At 36.3% G+C, this 21068-nt stretch overlaps 1 protein-coding gene across 15 annotated transcripts in view; it reads left to right on the forward strand.

Moving 5' to 3' along the window:
- Positions 1-21068, forward strand: part of ANKRD28 (ankyrin repeat domain 28) — a 200461-nt gene that overhangs the window by 97222 nt on the left and 82171 nt on the right. For all 15 annotated transcript variants that reach the window (XR_002479185.2, XR_010343446.1, XM_012466765.3 and 12 more), the window contains one exon: positions 9245-9323. Coding sequence is in view for 11 of the 15 variants with exons in the window: in XM_012466765.3 (XP_012322188.1) it covers positions 9245-9323 (79 nt within the window). In the remaining 4 variants the exon portion in view is untranslated. The remainder of the gene's footprint in view (positions 1-9244; positions 9324-21068) is intronic.

Below are 21068 nucleotides of genomic sequence, written 5' to 3' on the forward strand. Positions count from 1 at the left end.
GGGTTCAGGGCTTTTCCAGAAACAACATGTGGAGGTTCCTGGAGGGTGGTGTACCCAGAGAGGAAATAGAAATTTCTTTCTCTTGCATGGAAGCTGCGTGCCTTATACATCTCTTTCATCTGGCTGTTCATCTGTAACCTTTTTTGTGTTCTTTATTAATAAACCAATAAATATAAGTAAAGTGTTCCCAGATTATATTTGAGTTCCTCCATCAAATTAAATGTGAGAAGGAGGTAGTTAGAACCTCAATTTATAGCCAGTTGGTGAGAGGTATAGGTGAAAACCTACTACTCGGGACTGGCATTGAAGTAAGGGGGAGTCTAATGGGACTGAGCACTCACTTTGAGATCTGATGCTATCTTCAGGTAGATGGTATCAGGATTGAATGGAATTAGGGTACACCCAGCTGGTGTCCTCCAGGGAATTGCTTTGTTGTATGAGGAAATAACCTTCACACATCAAGTATCAGTTTTGTATAGAGTGGTGTGTGAGTAGAAGGAAAAAAACTGATCTTTCCTCCTACATACTTGTATGTTGTTATTTTAGCTTGCTTTTTTAATGATGGTTTCAGGCACCTTTTATATGTTTGTTAGACATGCATATAGGCCAGCCTCTTTTATGAAGTACTGTTAAATCTCCTGAGCCAGGCATGGTGGCTCACACCTGTAATCCCAGCACTTTAAGAGACCAAGGTGTGTGGTTCATTTGAGGTCAGGAGTTCGAGACCAGCCTGGCCAACATGAAACCCCATCTGTACTAAAAATGCAAAAACTTAGCTGGGCACGGTGGCGCGTGCCTGTAATCCCAGCTACTCAGGAGGCTGAGGCAGGAGAATTGCCTGAACCCGGGAGGCGGAGGATGCGGTGAGCCGAGATCGTGCCATTGCACTCCAGCCTGGGTAACAAGAGCGAAACTCCGTCTCAAAAAAAAAAAAAAAAATTAGCCAGGCATGGTGGTAGGTGCCTGTAGTCCCAGCTACTAGGGAGCATGAGGCAGGAGAATCACTTGAACCCTGGAGCAATAGAGTGAGAACCCTTGGCGACAGATTCAGACTCTGTCTTATAAATAAATAAATAAATCTCCTGCCTGTTTTTCTTTTGAGTTGTCTTTTATTAATTTGCAGCAGGTCTTTTTGAACTGCGGATGTTACAGATATCTTCTGCCATTCCAACTTGTCTTTTCAAAATTCTTTATGATGTCATTAACATGAGGTCTTAATTTTTTGTGCCTTGTTTTTCAGTTGTTTTTTTTTAAAATAGTTAATACTTTTAATGTCTTATTTCAGAAGTCTTTCCTTAACTTGAGTTGTCAAGATAATATTCCATATTCATATGAGGGCTTTTAACATTTTGCTGTTTACATTTAGTTTTGTATTATATTTGCAGTTAAATCATACATGTAATGTGAGGTAGTAGTTTGGGTTTGGTTTTTGTTTTTGTTCTTTTCCAAATAGGTACCATATTGTCTTAGCATAATTTAAATGCCCATATTTCGTTGAGTGAAACGGTTTTTTTTGAGTTTTAAGAGATCTTTATATATTGAATTCAGTTTCTCTGTCAGATCTGTGATTTGCAAATATTTTCTCTCAGTGTATGCTTTGTCTTTTTATCCTCTTAAGTGTGTCTTTCTCACTACGGAAGTTTCATTTTGATGAACTTTAGTTCATTAACTTCATGGATTTTGCTTTTGGTATTGTGTCTAAGAGCTGTTTATACAACCCACTATTTTCTCCTAAGTTTAATAATTTTAGATTTGGGAGATAGTTCTGTGATTCCTTTAAAGTTATGTTTGTTTGTTTGTTTGTTTGTTTGTTTGTTTTGAGACAGAGTCTTGCTCTGTCACTCAGGCTGGAGAGAAATGGCACAATCTTGGCTCACTGCAACCTCTGCCTCCCAGGTTCAAGGAATTCTCCTGCCTCAGCCTCCCAAGTAGCTGGAGCTACAGGCATATGCCACCACACCTGGCTATTTTTTGTATTTTTAGTTAATATTTACATTAGGTGTTAGGTATAGATGGAGGCTAATTTTTTGGCATGTGGTTATCCAGGGCCATTTGTTGAAAAGATTATTTCTACATTGAATTGCCTTGGTACTTCAGTTAAAAATCAATCATACTTGTATGGGTTTGTTTCTAGACTCTACTCTGGTCATGTCTGCCTTTTTTCTCTTACCACCCTGCCTTGATTACTTCACTTTTATCGTAGTTGTTGCAATCAAACGGTGTGAGGCCCCCAACTTCATTATATTCCTCCTAAATTGTTTCTGCCATTTTAATTTGTTAGATCCTTTCTAGGCCTATAAGCTACATAACTTTCAGCCAGGTAATGTATGGACGTGGACAGTTGTTTTCTCTAGATACTTTTTACCTAATTATGAAGCCATGACATAAACCCAAAATTGAGTAGTAACAAGAATGCCACCTTATATGGTACAGATAATAATGTTGTAATAGGAGCATAGGATAGAGAAATCTCAGTGGACTGACATGGTCCTGAAGACTTTGTGAAGGAAATAGAAACCGAACTTGACCTTGAAGAGTAGAGGGGATTTGGGTAGTGGAAAGGCATCTGGCCAGAGGGAATATATGTAAAGATGAAAATAAGCCATATATTCTGTTACTGTTACGGTTCCAGCTATTGGTTAATAGTTTTTGAATATCAGGTTAAGGAGGCATAATGGAGGTGATTGGTGATGGTGACAACAGCCAGTAAAGGTGATTGAGCAGTGTTGCAAATGAGATAATGAAAGTGAAATTGTTTCCAACTCTTATCTGCTGCCAGCTAAGCCAGTTGGATCTCTAATGTGATCTGAGAATGAGATAAGATCCTAGAAGAGTGGTAGTAAATTTAAAAATGAAGTTAACTAAAAACATAACATAAATATTCTCCCAAATAGCTGTAAAGCTGCTAACCATCACTTCTGCACCAAAGTAGCCAGAATTGTCTTGCTTGAAGCAGCTATAGATATTCTCCAGTATCTTAACAGAGTTACATCCTTAAGACTGAGGTTCACCATGAGGCTTCCCTGAGTGCAGATCTCAAGGACAGATAGATAATCAAAACTTACTTCATAAAGGGGAAAAAGAGTGGATCTCATGAGTCCTAGCCAGGTCTAACTGAGTTCTGGGGACCATAACCTGAGCATTGATGATATGTAAATATTAGCAGGGAAGTTTTAGCTGATAGGAATAGAAGAAAAAAGCATCATGTTAGGGGCAGGAAAGAGAGCGACTATTAGCTGTAAATGGGAAAAATAGAGAAAGGAAAGAAAAACACAAGGAAAACTGTGCCACTATCAATGAGAAAAAGTGAAGTCAGACCACAGAATATTTTGGGGGAGAATGATTAGTTTTAAGTGGACTGTGGTTAAACAGATAGAGGAATATTATAAATAGAGGCAGCATAATACATTAACAACATGCACCTCAGAGTCCAGCTACCTGTGCTGGAGTCTGATTCTGCCACTACCTGTGATCTTGAATGAGTTTCTTAAACTTTTCTATGTTTTGATTTCCTTCTCTATAAAATAAGGGGATATAATTGCATACTTAGCCCTATGGGGTAAGTACTTAAAGCAGTTCTAGCAGAAAGTAAGCACTAGGTAAGTGTTAATTGTTTTGTTTTCTATTGCTACTAGTCTTCCTAAGGAGTTATAGCTAATGTACATGAACATTTTCAAGACCTGGACAACGGCAGAATTACAGACCTGTATCATTGCAATAAAGGTTGTCATTGAATCCAACCTAAATGGGTAAATTCGGAGTCACTTTTAAGTATTTTGCCTTGAACAAATACTCTATCTTTCACTTTGTCGTTTCTTTCTTTTCACTTCCCTATTATCCTACTTTATATGTTTCCTCTTAGAGCTTGATCTTGAAATCTGCATTAAGGTAAAACTTCCACTGAAAATGTACAAATGCAGTCTTAGTTCCAGATTTGATTTAAGCCACCTCATGGATCTAACCCTTTTCCTGTCCTGAGCTTGGCATCCCACCATAGATTCATTTTCTCACAGCCTCATTTCTTCCTAAGTTATCTAAGCTTCCCTGGTGTTTTTTTTAGCTTGCTTTTAGGGTTCATTGTAACATACATATAAATAAAGAATAATTCAGGGTGCTTCTGAATACTTTTTTAAAACTTATTTTGAAGAAATTATAAACATACCAGAAGTTGCAGATGGTATGGAGCAGCCCCATGTTTTCATCATGAGATTCCTTCAGTGGTGATTACTTTTAGTGCATTATCAAAACCAGGAAATTGGTATTGACACAATACACCTAACTAGACTACAGACCTTACTTTGATTTCAGCAGTTGTTGCAAGCACTCATTTGGGGGAGAGGAGTTGTGTGTGGTATGTAGTAATTGTGGTGATGGCTTTGTGCATGAATCTATGGCATTTTGACACATGTATAACCACCAGCACACTCAAGATACAGAACCATTCCATCACCACAAAGAAATTCTCTCATCTTACGACTACTTGTGTAGCACTTCACTAATGCACTGGCTCAGCTCTTGCCTATGACCCAACTCCAGAGTAGTTAACAATCATTGATCTCATTTAGGCATTCTGATGTATTTCATCTTCTGTCTTTCAGGATAATTGCTATAAGAGCTAAAACAATTTTTTTTAAAATTTGGGGAGCATTCTTGTAGTCCTAATCATATGCACAAAATACCTTTCATAGCACTTATATAAGAACTGTAAGAAAAATGTATTTTCTTAAAAATATACGATTGACATTCTATAAAGACATATCCACATGTATGTTTATTACAGCACTATTTACAATAGCAAAGACTTGGAAACAACCCAAATGCCCATCGATGATAGACTGGATAAAGAAAATGTGCCACATATACATCATGGGAAACAATGCAGCCATAAAAAAGAATGAGTTCATGTCCTTTGCAGGGACATGTATGAAGCTGGAAACCGTCATTCTCAGCAAACTAACAGGAACAGAAAACCAGACACCACATGTTCTCACTCATAAGTGGGAGTTGAACAATGAGAACACATGGACAGAGGGAGGGGAACCTCACACACTGGGGCCTGTTGGGTGTAGGGGGAAAGGGAATGGAAAGCATTAGGACAAATACCTAATGCAGGCGGAGCTTAAAACCTAGATGACAGGTTGATCGATGCAGCAAATCATCATGGCAAATGTGTACCTATTTTACAAACTTGCATGTTCTGCACATACATCCCAGAACTTAGAGAAAATTTTTAAAAAATATATATGATTGAATGAGTTTGAAAACTTCAGTCTGATGTGTATTTAATAATTTGGGGTTATTTTGGAACACTACATTGAGATCTAATGGCTTCTAAACAAACTGACTTACTAAAAAAGAAATTTAATAGACACCTAGTACTTACAAAATGCCTGGTTATTGGAAATTATTTTTAGATTTTTTTATTATGATGCTTTTCTGTTGATTGAATATGTTATTTTTAACTTTTTCTTTTTTTACTTTGTAAAACATGTACCTGTAGAAGACTAGATATAATGAAAAATAACTTTTTTACACACTTCAAATCCTAGTCAACAAACTTTCTTCCCCAGGGACAATCACTGTATTCATTTTTTGAGTAGTATTCCAGAGATATTTCATACATATTCAAGCCTAAGGATATGCAGAACCTTTTAACTACAGTGGTTCTGAGTCTGCATTTTTGTTTAATGCTGTGCTTTAGAGATTGTTCCATTGATAAGGAACACTGAGATCTGCTTCTTTTATATTGGAAGCGTAGGATTTCATTGTGTAGATGTACAACTAGAAGGTCTCTCATCAGGTATATGGTAGTTGGGAATTGTAAAAAGTGATCTCTGAGCATTTCATTGTGACTGTATTTTCCAGCTTTTTTTTTTAAATTAGGCCAAAGCTTTTTCATTGGATGTGGAGTCCACTGACAGGTGTTCAGTGTTCTCTTTCTTGCTCAGACTATACTCACAATGCATTATCTATAACTTCCATTTTGAGTTTCTGTAGCTGTATGAGAAATTAAACCCTTAAGAAACAATCTTAGGGCAAAACTCCTAAGGTTTTTACTGTTTACTGTTTGCCTTAGTGTTTCTGGTTGTCTTAGCCATACCCAATTCAATAGCGCTTTCCTTCTTTCAGTAGTTCGCTTGTATTGATTCTTCAGTTGTGGTAACAAACACATCTTACCCTTGATAACCATACCCCATCATAGGAGCAAAAATGTGTGGGCTTATTAGTGGTATACTGCTAGTCAAAATATTTAATGTGCCAAAGCATCTATTAATTTTCCTCCAGAAGCCAAGGATATTGGTTAATCATGTGAGTCAGTTAAATAAAGATTAATTAACGCTTCTTGTGTTTTATAATTTTAGGTAACCATTTAGCAGGCATTTAAGTTGTTTCTGGCATTTTGCCTCCTACAGTGATTCAATAAATGTGCTTAATCATTTTATCTGGACATGTGGGCTTTTTTTAAAAAACACCTTAAAATGGAATTACTGTGTCTAAGGGGATAGTCACTTTTTAATTTTAATACATTTTGCTAAAAGAAATCTTAAATATTTTATTACCTAATCTTTAATGTTTAACTGTAGTAAAGTATGATATATAAACTCTTTCTTTCAAAATTAACCAGTTTTATGTCTCCCTTTTCTTCAAATTGATTTGTAGAGAAGAAAGACTGTGTTCATATGAATCATAAAACACGTAAATGGGATTCGAGAGGCACTGAGTCATAGAATTCCAGACATCTCACACATAGATGACTCACTTTCTGTGTTGTTTTGCTGTGTGTGTGGTTTATCTGGTGCAGTATGTTTCTCAATTTGACTAAATCTGCTCATATTTAAACACTCTAGGAAGTTTGCTGTGTTAATGAGTAACAGTGAAAAGCCTAGGCAAATGATCTTTTCTTTAAAAAATGACTAAATTAGAACTCATCTTTGCATGTATCCTGTTACTTTAGTGATCCTGAGTTAGCTCTTTCAACACTCGTTTGTTGAATAATTTCTGTGCAGAGCATTCTGTTTCCTTGGGTGATATATAATGGAATAAAAAACAAGGTCTTATAATTGTGGTTAGAGAAAGAACTCAGCTTATTGAACAATTTAACATTATTGGCACTGTATCAACCTCCTTTTACTGGAACACCTGTTACTATTTTAAGGACAAAAGCAATATTAAAATTATAGGAAGAAATGTTTGAAGAGACCAGTGATAATTATATGTTACATACATTTTCCTTCACCCCCCTCCCAGCCAGATAAGATCTTGCTCTGTTACCCAGGCTGGAGTGCAATGGCATGGTCTTAGCTCACAGCAGCCTCAATCTCCTGGACTCAAGCCATCCTCCTAGCTACTCGGCAGGTGCATGCCACCAGCTAATTTATTCACTTGGTTTTTTGTAGAGATAAAGTCTCACTATGTTGCCCAGGCTAATGTAGAACTCCTGGTCTCAAGTGATCCTCCTGCCTCAGCCTCCGAAATGTTAAGATACGCCTTTATAATAACGTCATATGCTACAGCTAAGCCTTTTTTGGATTGCCTATAGATATTTAATCCCTTTTTTGCCTAGCAAGCAGGTTTTTACTTTAATTCTTGATGGTTCAACTATTTTTTTCTTAAAGTAATTAACGGATTCCCAAACTAGAAAATTACTACAAAATGAAGTAATAAGTTTTTCATTTGTTTAAATCTTGAAAACTGTAGTAGTATTCTAATATGGTAAGAGGCCCCACAGTATAGCACCTACTTTAAATATGTTTATTTTTCTTAACAGCCTGAAAGTCAGTGATCCAAGCTGGTGGGGCAGCTCTTTTCTCTAAGATTATTTATTCCAGATCTTGTTGCTTGACAGCATGCTAATATGTTGGCTTGCATTTACATGGTCAGAGGGGCTTAGTTTCACATGTGCCTTCCACCCTGTGGGAAGTGGGAAATAATTAGCCCACTTCTATAGTAGTTGTCTTTTAAGTTAAAGATGACTTGGAAGTTGTGCTGCCCATTATTAATTTCCACTCACATACCAATGGTCCACACTAAGTAACAACTTCAAGGGGGGCTAGGAACTCTATTCTCTCACTGGGTGGCTAAGTGACCAGCTGAAATTTTATTCCTGTGGACAAAGGGAAGAACATAGTGGAAAACAACTAACATTTTTTGTCACAAAAGCCTTAATCAAAAATGAAGGATGTAAATTTCAATATAAGTATTTCTCAATAGTTTTTTCAAATGCAGCCAACTCAGTAATACTCTGTTGCAACTTTGGTTTGGGTATTTATGAATTAAAAATTCTTGAATTTGACATTACTCTAAAACCTTGCATCTTGAACTGGAGAGCACTGTTGTTTTCTGGGAGGAGATCCATGAAACATGCATTAGAGGTAGCTTCTTTTCCTGGAGCAGGATTTTGAGGAGTATGTATTTTTTATATTGAAACAGACATGAATATATTTTGGAGATGAAAGTAAAACTGGCAGGAATGTCAAGAAAAAACTTAAAATTGCTTTAAAGTATAATGTCAAATCCCCAGAAATGTTTTCTTCTTTTTGTCCTTAAGAGTACTCTTGTGGAAACATTTTGATAAGCAAATCTTTGGGGTTGTTAAGGTTTATTTTATTCAATTAGGTTCACAAGTTCTAAACTGTAAAACTGCAGAAATACACTGACAAAAAGAAAAGATTAGTATGAAGTAAAGTTTTCCTGTATATATCAGCAGCACAAGCATCTTTATTCAAAGAAGCTATTTCTATGTCATTTTTAAATTTTTATTTTTATTTTTTGCTGCACTTCATATCACTACTTTAAGGTCAAGTATTTCTTTTCAGGCTTTTGTCTTAGCAAGGAAATACCCTGTAGTTTTGCTTTGTTTTTTGTTTGTTTGTTTTTAATAGATACCAAGTCCTGCTCTGTTACCCAGGCTAGAGTGCAGTGGTGCAGTCATGACTCACTGCAGCCTCATTCACTCGCAGGCTCAAGTGATTCTCCTAGCTGGAACTGTATGTGCATGCTACCATGCCTGGCTAATTGTTAAAAAACATTTTTGTAGAGACAAGGTCTTACTGTGTTGCCCAGGCTAGTCACACCCTTTTTTTTTTTTTTTTTCCAATTGGGACTTGTAGACCGGGCTAAAGTTGTAGAAGTAATAAGTTGATAGTTAATAATGGCTTGAGGTGGGGGGTTGTTGTGGTGGTTATTTAAACTATTATTAAAATTAACCTTATTTTAAAACTTATTTCCCGCCTTATTGTCACAGGACAATGAAAAGCGAACCCCATTGCACGCTGCAGCTTATCTTGGAGATGCAGAAATCATTGAACTTCTTATTTTATCTGGTATGGTAACCTCTGAGTAATAAGAACATATTATGTATATTTTTGTTATTCTTAATGTTTCTCAATCATAATTGACTACTTACTGCATGACCTGGTTGTTCATATTTGTTTTATCAGCTGAAACTTATTTTTGTATTTATTCTATACTGATCACATATCTTTTTCTGGGTGCTTAGAGTACATTAAAGAACAAAACAAAGATTGCTGCCCTCTTGGAGCTTATACTCTGATAAAGAAAAACAAGCAATAAAAGTGAATTTTATAATATATTAAATGATGATAAGTGCTTTGAAAAAAATGAAAAGGTAGATTAGGATAATGGGGGTAGGATAAGCACTATATATAGGATATTTGTTTTTCTGGGGTTTTTTTGGTTTTGTTTTTGAGATGGAGTTTCACTCTATCACCAAACTGGGTGCTATCTCAACTCACTGCAACCTCCAACTCCCTGGTTCAAGCGATTCTTCTGCCTCAGCCTCTGGAGTAGCTAAGATTTACAGGCACATGCCACCATGCCCAGCTAATTTTTGTATTTTTAGTAGAGACTGGGTTTTACCATGTTGGCCAGGATGGTCTTGATTTCCTGACCTTGTGATCCGCCAGCCTCGGCCTCAAAAAGTGCTGGGATTACAGGCGTGAGCCAAGGTGCCTGGTGTATATCAGGTGTTATATAGAGCAGTTATAATAGGCCTCATTGAGCACAGAATTATAAAAGATGGTTGCAGTTCTCCGAGGGGGAGGTAATGGTGGCTTATACCAAGTACAACAGTGGAGACAGTAAGAAATAATCTCATAGTAGATATATTTTGAAGGCAATGCCAGAAAGATTTCTGTGTTCAAATAGGTTTTATCTAACCCCACTTGAGAGCATGTAAAATATTTTTAGTCAATTATACTCCTTTAATATTTTTTCTAAACTATTACAATATGAAGTAATACTAGAACTCTCTATAATAGAATAGCTCCTATTGTGGTCAGACTACCTACAGTCCCAAAAAGGGCAAACAGACAGTGTTTAGAAATACTTGTGTTATAGCCAGGTGATTGTAATGTTATTTATTGGGAAAGGATGTATGTCATTGGTTTGAGATTGTGTTGCCAAATTGCACAAATATATGCATAATGAAATTGGATATGTAGTAGTATTCCTTTGATAGTCTGTGGAAAGGAGGGCTCAAAGGGAGAGATTTTGTGTGAAGGTTTCATTAATAATAACCCAAACAGAGTTTTGCTATTACAAATTCTTAAAAATTTTAAAGTCAATCTAATTTTTAAAAAATGCCTTATTTCTGTAACAGATTTTATGATCATATAAAATTAAATATGGTTAAATATGGACCTGGCTTATATTTTGTTGATTATGAATAATTTCACTGCTGATGTTCTTCCCTGAAGATGCTTGTTCCTCATTAATTTTCAGCTAAAATTTACTCAAGATAAGAACTGAGTAGGTTGAAAAAAATTATTTATTTTAATAATATAAATTAATTCGACATGATTTTATGGAATTTTCTATACAAACATTGTCCAAGAAACAGTTTAGGACTTTAGATAAGAAGTCTGCTGCTACATTTTTTATTTTAAGACAGAATTCTGATTATTTTTGTTTTGTCCTAAAGATTATTTTATATGATTCCACATGGAGGGATTTCTTTTTTTCTTTTTCATTTTTACACCTATGAGAAGCTTTTCAAATGCTCAAAGTTGACTTAATCTCTTCCTTTTAAAAATGAATGTTTGCAACAAGGATTCTTAGTTACTTATAAAAGGTTGACTTCCTGATCTGTGTAAGTAAGATGAGCCTTATCATGAGGATGATAGTATCTAGATTTCAGCTTTGAAATAAGTGTTTGAGAGAATGCTTAGTTTCTTCTGAATAATCCAAGTACAAATCATGTATAAAATTAACCATTATACTTTTATAAAAAAGCTATTTCAACTTACCTTTGAAAAAAATACCTTTTTTTTCCTTTGAGATGGAGTCTCTTGCTCTGTTGTCCAGGCTGGAGTGCAGTGGCATAGTCCTGGCTCACTGCAACCTTCCGGGTTCAAGCAGTTCTCGTGCCTCAGCCTCTTGAGTAGCTGGAACTACAGGTGTGCACCACCACGCCTGGCTAATTTTTGTATTTTTAGTAAAGCTGGTGTTTCACCATGCTGGCCAGGCTGATCTTGAACTCCTGGACATAGGTGATCCTTTTTCCTTGGCTTCCCAAAGTGATGGGATTACAGGTGTGAGCCATTGTGCCCAGCAGAAAAAATACTTATAATATTTTGTCAGTTTTAAGAGATAATATATTTCATGTAGCTATTTAAAAAGGAAAAATACAATTTTAGATGAATTTAGTTCTTTTCAGTTCTGAATAAAAAAATTAACTTTTTACATTGGCCTCAGAGCTGTATATTGTCTCCCCACCCCAGATTTTTTCTGACTTCAAGTTCTGCTACTCTCTTTGTTACTCTGCTCTAACCTCACTGGCCGCCTTCTTCCTCAGCCACTTACACCCTGAACCTTTTCATGTCCTTGCTCAGATGTCACCTCATCAACGAGGTCTTCCTTGGTCACTACCACCACTACCACCTAATCCCTGCTTCTGTGTTATCTTTTTTTCTAGTGCTTATTGTTATCTGACATCCTTTTTAAATTACTTGTTTACTGTAATTTCTCTCCTCCAGAATGTAAACTCCAAGAAGGCTGGTGATTAGTCTGCTTTGCTTTCCTGCTATATTTATTTATAGTGCCTAGGATGGTGATTATAACAACATAAGTTTAGGCTGTGTCTTCTTTTCAGAAATTTGTTTACATTTTGTTCTGTTTCTCAAGTCTTTAATGGAAATGAGAATGGGAAAGGTGGGGATGGGTAGGAGTTAGGGGTTGAAAGGTAAGTGGAAAGGGAAAAAAGACGAAGACGAATGATGTGTCTCCTGTGAGTGCTACTCAGGTTCTCCCTTAGACTTATTTTCTCTTTAGACTTACCAGTTAGGCTCTAATTTAAGAAAAATAGAACAAAAACTTACTTGAGTTTGGAGTAAAATTAGCTGGAGTAAAATCCAAGACTAGATTTCTATTAAACTAGAACCTTAGCTTTCTACTTACAAACAACAAAAAATAAATAAATAAACCAGGCTTTGTGTTGCCATGAAAGACACTACAGATAATGTGAATGGCACAATCTCTTTTGCCAAGCAGATTTGGATGCAGTCCTGACCTTACCTCTTAATACCTCCATGATTTTTTGAAGTTTATTTTCTCTCTGAGCCTCAACTTCTTCATCTAAAAAAAACAAATGGGAATAATATAAATTTTATAGGCTTGAAGAAGCAAATGAGACTATGTCATTAAGATACCTAGAAAAGTCCCTGGCATGTAGTATTCAAAATTATGGCCATTATTTTTTTAAGCAACAGTTCTCTTTTTTTCTTTCACTTTTTTGATTCTGCCAAATAAATAAATTCCTTGATGTCAGGAATTATCTTCTCTGTGACTTGTAGATATGATTTCTTAAAAATTCTCCCCTATCAGTTTTGAAGTTCAGTTATTACATTCTGAAATGATAAAAAGGAAGGTATGACTTACCTACTGGAGAGAAATGAAAAAGAATTTATTTCCACAATCATAAAAGACAAAGGTTGAAAAAAATAGACTCCATATACTCTGGAGAAGTGTATTCATATGCTTTAAATTCTGGAATCAAGAAACAACCTGTAAAGCTTTATATGATATAAATACCTTCCTGAACAGGGTAGGTATTTGCTCCCCTTAGCAAATTAGGAAGGGCTCATATAATTTATGGATAACAGAGTTTTAACAAGAAGATAAGTAGTAATCAGGGTGTGTACCTAACCTATAAAAGTTGACACTATAGAAAATAACTGCCATAGCCTTTTATAAAAATACCCTTTGGCATAATTCAGGAAGGAACCAAGAGAGGTTTGTTTTGTTGTTACTGTTGTTTGTTTGTTTGTTTGTTTGTTTGTTTGTTTGTTTGTTTTGAGACAGAGTCTCCCTCTGTTACCCAGGCTGGAGTGCAGTGGCATAATCTCGACTCGCTGCAACTTCTACCTACCAAGTACAAGTGATTCTCTTGTCTCAGCCTCCCAAGTAGCTGGAGTTTCAGGCATGTACCTCCAGGCCCAGATGGTTTTTGTATTTTTAGTAGAGATGGGGTTTCACCATGTTGGCCAGACTGGTCTCAAACTCCTGACCTCAGGTAATCACCCACCTCAGCCTCCAAAAGTGCTGGGATTACAGGCGTGAGCCACTACACCCAATCCAGGAGAGATTTTGAAGTCTGAACCAGAAATCTGATCAGGAAGGAATTTTGGTTGGTGGCTATTTCTTCAGTTCATTCATGTTATGTCCATTTTAAATTCCCATTAACTCTTTAAATTAAAAGTTGATTGGCCAGGTACTGTGGCTCACGCCTATAATCCCACATTTTGGGAGGCCGAGGCATGCGGATCACCTGAGGACAGGAGTTCGAGACCAGCCTGGCCAACATGGTGAAACCCTATTTATACGAAAAATACAGAATTAGCCAGGCATAGTGGTGGGCACCTGTAGTTCCGGCTACTTGAGAGGCTGAGGCAGGAGGATCTCTTGAACTCAGGAGATGTAGGTTGCAGTGAGCAGAGATTGTGCCACTGCACTCTATCCTGGGCGACAGAGCGAGATTCCATCTCAAAAAAAAAAAGTGTTGATTAAGACAGTTTTATAGAAGATATACTACACATTTTAGAAGTCAAGTATAAGCTAACTGGTAAAATCTATTTCCAGAGAATAGTAGGTTAGTACTACTACTTAGATTTCCAGAATAGTAGGGTAGTAAAAGACTAATCGTATCCAAATTTTAGTTCAGAATAAATAGCAGAAGAAAAGTGTTCAGACAGTATATAGTACATAGACTTGTAAGGGTCCATAGAGATGCTCTAGGAGTTCTACTTAAATTTGGTTTGAATGCCATTGTTGCTGAGGCCCAGGTTAAACTCACTGATACCCATAACCCTGATTTTAAACTCTGGATCCACTAAACAGCCTTATAATGAATTTATGGTAAGTTGAGTTATAAATTAGAATTGAAACTAGATATTTGATCTGGTCAATTTTCTAGGTAAAGATGAGAAAAAATACATGAAGAGAAATACAGTCAACAAAATTAGGCTAATTTGTTTATAGTTAGTAATGAAAATTTAGTGTAGGAGTTTACACTTCATGTTAATTAACAATACCACATTATAATAGTAAGTAGGTATAATCTTAAAGAAGTAAATTAAACAATATGAAAAACATTTATATAAAAGTCATGTAAAATATAGTTGCATTATGGAAAAATCATGGTATGCTTTAGTAAGAACATATAATAACATCAGTTACTATAATTTTTTATTTTAAAAACTACAATGATATTCATAGCAAGAGTTCCGTATTCTCTAAATATATTTCTCTAACATGAAAAAATATAAAAGGATTGAGATTACTTTTCAGAGTCATTTTCTTCTATGTTCATATTTCAGGTTTTGATTATGTCTGACTTATGATTAAAAATTAGGAAATAAGGACATTTATGTTTTCTTCAATTTGTTTTACTCTTTTGTTGCCTTGGCCCTTTGAGTGATGTGGAAAACCAATGGAGAGTTCTGTTTGGGGTGGAATGACATTCTCTGACTTCTGTTTTTAAAGATTCATTCTCTGGTGTTGACTTCAAATTCTTGACCATTTAAGTCATGTTTATACTACTTTTTGTTATTTCTAGGTTTTTATCTTTAGTAGTTTTCCTTTTTTCCCCCAACTCAGCTAGCTCTCATAGTATCTTTACATTGTCTTATCTCTTCTTCCTTGTAACTTTTCATTAAGGTCTCTTCTTCAGAGCTTAAATTCAATGAAATTGAGTATGTAGAGTAGCTCATGAATTCATTCTCTTATTTTTTGGATTTTTTTTCCAACTGTATTTCTCCTAGTTTACTCTACTTTATATATTTTTGTCCTAGTCCTGTGCTGGATGCTTTCAGATTCTTACATATTTTTGAGGAATATGCCTCTTTTTACAACAGAAAGGAAGGGGGAGAAAAAGCATCTGTTAGGTTTGTTTCTTCAAATAACTCTCAAACCACATGTGTTTGTTTCTTTTCTTTTCTTTCTTTCTTTCTTTCTTTCTTTCTTTCTTTCTTTCTTTCTTTCTTTCTTTCTTTCTTTCTCTTTTTTATTTAACTTGTATTTTAAGTTCAGGGGTACATGCACAGATTTATTATATAGGTAAACTTGTGTCATGGGGGTTTGTTGTACAGATTATTTTATCATCTATGTATTAAGCCTAGTACCCATTAGTTATTTCTGCTGAACCTCTACCTCCTCCCACCATCCATCCTCTGATAGGCCCCAGTATCTGTTGTATCCCTCTATATGTCCATATGTTCTCATCATTTAGTTTCCTTTTTTTGTTGATGTACCACAGGTAGTTGGGCTGGCTCAGCAGCTTCTTAGATCAGTGGATTCTTAGGTAGTAATCTGCTGGTGATTGGCTGTTCCTCTCCCTCACCTCCAGCTGGATGAAAAATTATTGATGCCTTCTTGGTCTCTTCTTTAGCACTGCTCCACTTCGTTGTTATGCAGTGTGAGGTTAAGAGTTCTATAGGGGCTTTTCTCGTGAATTACCCAGACAGCTCTGGATCGTCTAAAAGATTTTTAGGGATTTTAAGACACAGCAGAGAGAAAGGAACAAATGGGACACACACTCAAACATGACCTTTTAGAGGACTCAATAACCTTCCCAAGATCTGAAGAAGCTTCACTTGACTCAGCGTCCTTCAGTTTGGCACATATTTCTCTATTATTGATAGAAATAATTCAGTTTGGTGTGTGGTTGTAACTGTCTCTGTATTGTATTGAAGATGGTATCTCTTCTCATTCTCTTTTATATTTTGGTGACTTCTTTTAGAGTAAAATTACTCACTTTCTTTAACTCGCAGTCCAGAATTAAATTCATTGGAAACCAAATATTTCTACATGATAAAACTGTAAGATTTATGTATGAGAGGTATAATTTTTGGCATGGTACCTGTAATCAAACAAGTGAATACATCCATAGAATCTATAGTAATACTAGAGTCCACTGGAATTAATGTTATAATTATTATGGAATGGGGTGAAATAATAGCAAACACTGAGTGCTTATTACATTTCGAATACTGTTAAATTTAGCCATTTCATTAACCTCATTTTATCCTAAATTTGTGAAGGTATTACTATAAGGAAACTAAGGCATTTAGCTTTTAAACTTTCAAAGGTTTTGTATTGCTAGTAAAAGCTAGAGCCAGAATTCAGATCCAGGCAGTCTGACTACAGAATCTCTGTTCTTAATCCTGCCATAATCAGAATCTTTCTCTTTTCTTCCCATCATAATGCCCACCCTCCTCCCCCTACCACCTACTTAGCTTTTAGTAAAATTTACATGTGAAGTCACTTTTATTGAAGAGCTTATTTATTGAATAAGGACTATTTTCTGGCCACTGGGGTGTAGATGTTTTGTTTGGGAGCTTATTCACTTAATGCTTGCATTCAAAACTATATGGTTAGCAGTACTTCAGACCTCAGACTGCCTCCAGCACATATTAAGTCCTTGAATGACTGCATTTTGGAAGGCATTTGTCAAAAACTGTACTATCCTTAATAGAAATATACTATCCTAAATAGAAAACACCATTCTGATTTTCCTGGTATTATGAATGAAAGCTAAAGTACGTGTCTCTTCTTTTTACTACCTTGCTGGTGCATTAGTTTGCTGGGACTGCTGTAACAAAGTACTACAAACTGAGTGGCTTAAACAGAAATGTATATACTCAGAGTTGTAGAGGCTACAAGTCTGAGATCAAGGTGCTGTCAGGATTGGTTCCTTTGGAAGGCTGTTGAGTGAAGGATCTGTTCAGGATATCTATCTCTGGCTTGTAAAATGGCTGTCTTTTCCCTTTATTTTTCCTCTGTCCATGACTTTTTTCAGATTTCTTGTAAGGACACCAGTCATACTGTACTAGGGTCCACCCTAATGACCTCATTTTTTAGTTACCTCTGTAAAGATTCTATCTCTAATTAAAGTTGTATTCTGAGGTGCCAGGGGTTAGTTGAACATATAAATTTTGGGAGTGACACAATTCAACCCATAATAGCTGGTGTCCACAACACTCTTAAAAGATGCAATGCAGGCCAGATCCCAGCACTTTGAGAGGCCAAGGCGGGTGGATCACTGAGGTCAGGAGATCGAGACCATCCTGGCTAACACAGTGAAACCCCATCTCTCTTTTAAAAAAAAAAAATACAAAAAGTTAGCTGGGCTTGGTGACACACACCTGTAGTCCCAGCTGCTCAGGAGGCTGAGGCAGGGGACTCGCATGAACCTGAGAGGTGGAAGTCACTGTGAGCCAAGATTATACCGCTGCAGCTCCAGCCTAGGTGACAGAGGGAGACTCCATCTCGAGGGGGCGGCGGGAGGAAGATACAATGTAGCAACTATTTTTTTCAGTATTATAGTTGGAAAAGTAGAAATGTAATTGATGTCTATTCCAAGCCTGAACACAGAATCTGAAGCTTTTGCCACTGCACTGACTGTTAGGCACCCAAAGAAAAGCATTATTTCCAGTTTGGGAAGAGGGATGAAAGTACTTGGCTTCTGGCCCAGCTCACTGGTTATGGACTATCTCCTCTGTGATTTAGGAGCAGAGAAGAAAAAATTCTCTGCAAATAGTTTTGGAAAATGATTTGTGAGACTCTTTATGACTATTACAAACATGTATGAAATTAGCAATAACTTTAATAGTACCTACTGTCAAGTTCTTGGCCAAGATCAGAGATTGGCTAACTTTCTGTAAAGGGCCAGATACTATTTGCAGGCCATACAGACTCTGGCAACTACTCAACTCTTTTGTTGTAATGAAAACTACGTATTTAATATTTAAATTGAATAGATGTGGCTGTGTTCCAGTAAAACTTTACAAGTTAGATGGCTCGCAGCCTGTGGGTGGTAGTTTGAAGACCCCTAAACTAGAGAATAAAGATACTACCTCATCTACTTAATGTTAAAGTAGAGTGAGGTGTCTTAGTCCTTTTGGGCTGCCATAACAGAATATCACAGACTGAGAGACTTACAAACAAATTTTTCTCAGTTCTGGAGTCTGGGAAGATCGTGATGCCAGAAGATTTGGTGTCTAGTAAGGACCAACTTCTTATTCATAGCCAGCAGTCTTTTTAGTATAACCTCATATAGCTATACTAAGAGGGAGCTCTCTTGGGCTATTTGTATAAGGGCATTAATCCCATTCACTTCCCTCAAGACTTAATTACCTCACAAAAAACCTCACTTCCTAATACCATGACATTGGGGTTGGGATTTTAACATAAATTTTGGAGGAATGCAAACATTCAGACCATTCAAGGTTAATAAGTATGAAATAATTTATTCTATTCCAAATAGGTTAGAATGTTATAACTGGAAATGGATCATAAGAATGATTTAGCACAATTCTTTATTTTGCAGGTACAGTTGACCCTTGAACAATGTGGAGATTAGGGGCACTGACTCCCTCAACCCTAACCCCAAAGGAACTTTGAATAAAACCTTGACTCCCTAAAAACTACTAATAGCTTAATGTTGACCAAAAGCCTTACTAATATTGCAGGTACAGTTGACCCTTGAACAATGTGGAGATTAGGGGCACTGACTCCCTCAACCCTAACCCCAAAGGAACTTTGAACATAATCTTGACTCCCTAAAAACTACTAATAGCTTAATGTTGACCAAAAGCCTTACTAATAGCATAAACAGTTGATTAACACATATTTTATATATCATACATGTTATATACTGTATTCTTGCAATAAAATGAAAATATTAAGAAAATCATAAAACATATTTACTATGTATTAAATGGAAGCAGATCATCATAAACATCTTCATCCTCACATTGAATAAGGTGAGGAGGAAGAGGAGGGCTTGCTGTTTCGGGTTGCAGAGATGGAAGAAAATCTACATGTAAGTGGACTTCTGCAGTTTAAAGCAGTGTTGTTTAAGGGTCAGCTGTAATTAAGGTTCAAAAATCAAAGAATTGGCAGAACTTAGTGACCAGTTAGATTAGGAGAAATAATAAGTGAATTACTTATCTTGCAGAATGAGATGTAAAGTCAAATGGGATACTCCTAATGAAATTGCTGACTGTAGAACTCTACAGAAACAGTGCCCTTTGTTTAAATCTGGAGTCCATCCTTACCCCTTCCCATCCATACATATTCATATCCACCTCCCCCTCACCTCACCACATACACAGCATAGGATGCAGGAATTATGATTAGGAAAAGGAAGATCCAGGCCCCAGGAAACAGTTCCAGGTCACATAGCCAAGTGGTTATAGAGCTATTATGAGATCACAGATCTCTCCTGCTCCAGTGTTCCTTCCACTAACCCTTAACTGTGTCTTTACAAGGTCAGACCTCTCTTCAACTTCATTGCTTTCTAGAGCCCTAGACTAATGTAAGTAAGTAAATCAGGTTGTTTTTGTTTTTTAATATATGGTTTATCTCCAAATAGCTAGACATTTAATTCTAGATATCTTGCCTTAGGTAACCTTTTCTTTTACAAAACTATTGTTTTCAGAGTGCACTTTTATATGGATGAATTATTACATGAAAAGATTGGGTGACAGGAAACTGATTAGCTGGATTTTTCTATATAATCTAACTGCGGTATGAAATGGATACAACCTGTTTAGGTGATCCTGCAGTTGATTTTTAGTTGTTTGTGTTATTTATTGCATATAATATCAGAAACCCAGTCACATCTCTACTCTAGAAAGGTGAATCCGAATTCAAATCTATGTGTGAGTATAAGTTCTGGCTGCTTATTTATCTGAACAGAAAGTTCAGTTGGTATACATGGATTTGTGAGGGACAAGGAAAGACATGTAAAGAAAATACTGATTATCCAGTTGGACATAACCATTTTGAATTTAATGAGATGTGCTTCTGGCACATAAGTTTTCTGTAAATACTGGTTTATACTACTCACTGATTATATCTTCCTTAAATTGCTATGCGTATTGTCTTTTGTTTCTTAGCAGTGCTTTTTCACACCACGGGTTCTGCCAGTGACCTAACTTCAACAAATGACATGGGACTGCTATTTTATAATCTTTTCTGTCTTAATGAGTAGGAAATAGTAAAGAAAGAATCTTTTCTTGGTTACTTAAGGTCATCCTTATAAACCACAAATACTGTCTTCTGCCATGTAGAGAGCATGTGGTTAAGCCACCAGAGGGCTGTTAACATTTGATTTTATTTCTCTCTACAAAGACTGATTTTGTTTTAAGTGAGTGTGATTTCTCCCTTCCTCCCCTGCATCTCTATCCTCATTGTTAGCTGTTGTGGCTGGTGTTTGATACTCCAACTAGCTGTTGAACTAGTTAACTATATTCTGGAAATGTCTTTTCCATTTCTAGAATGAATTTGTAGTTTAATGTGTATATGAATATATAGATAACTTTGGAGTGTGCTGTGTAGAACAGAACTCTGTTTACCTTTAGACAGCCCCCTGACATGAGCTCTGGGAATCTGAACCATCTGAAGTGTGCGGCTATGTTTGTGGCTTTTACACTATTTTTCATTTTATAGGAACATAGCCAGCTGCTGCTCTTGTAGTGTACATTACTGCGTCATATTTCGTATGTTTATATTGTAAACATATTAGTTAACTAATGTGGATGGGGGAA

This window comes from Aotus nancymaae, unplaced genomic scaffold, assembly GCF_030222135.1.
Source record: "Aotus nancymaae isolate 86718 unplaced genomic scaffold, 86718_ANA_hifiasm-v0.15.2.pri h1tg000019l, whole genome shotgun sequence".
NCBI classification, from domain to species: domain Eukaryota; kingdom Metazoa; phylum Chordata; class Mammalia; order Primates; family Aotidae; genus Aotus; species Aotus nancymaae.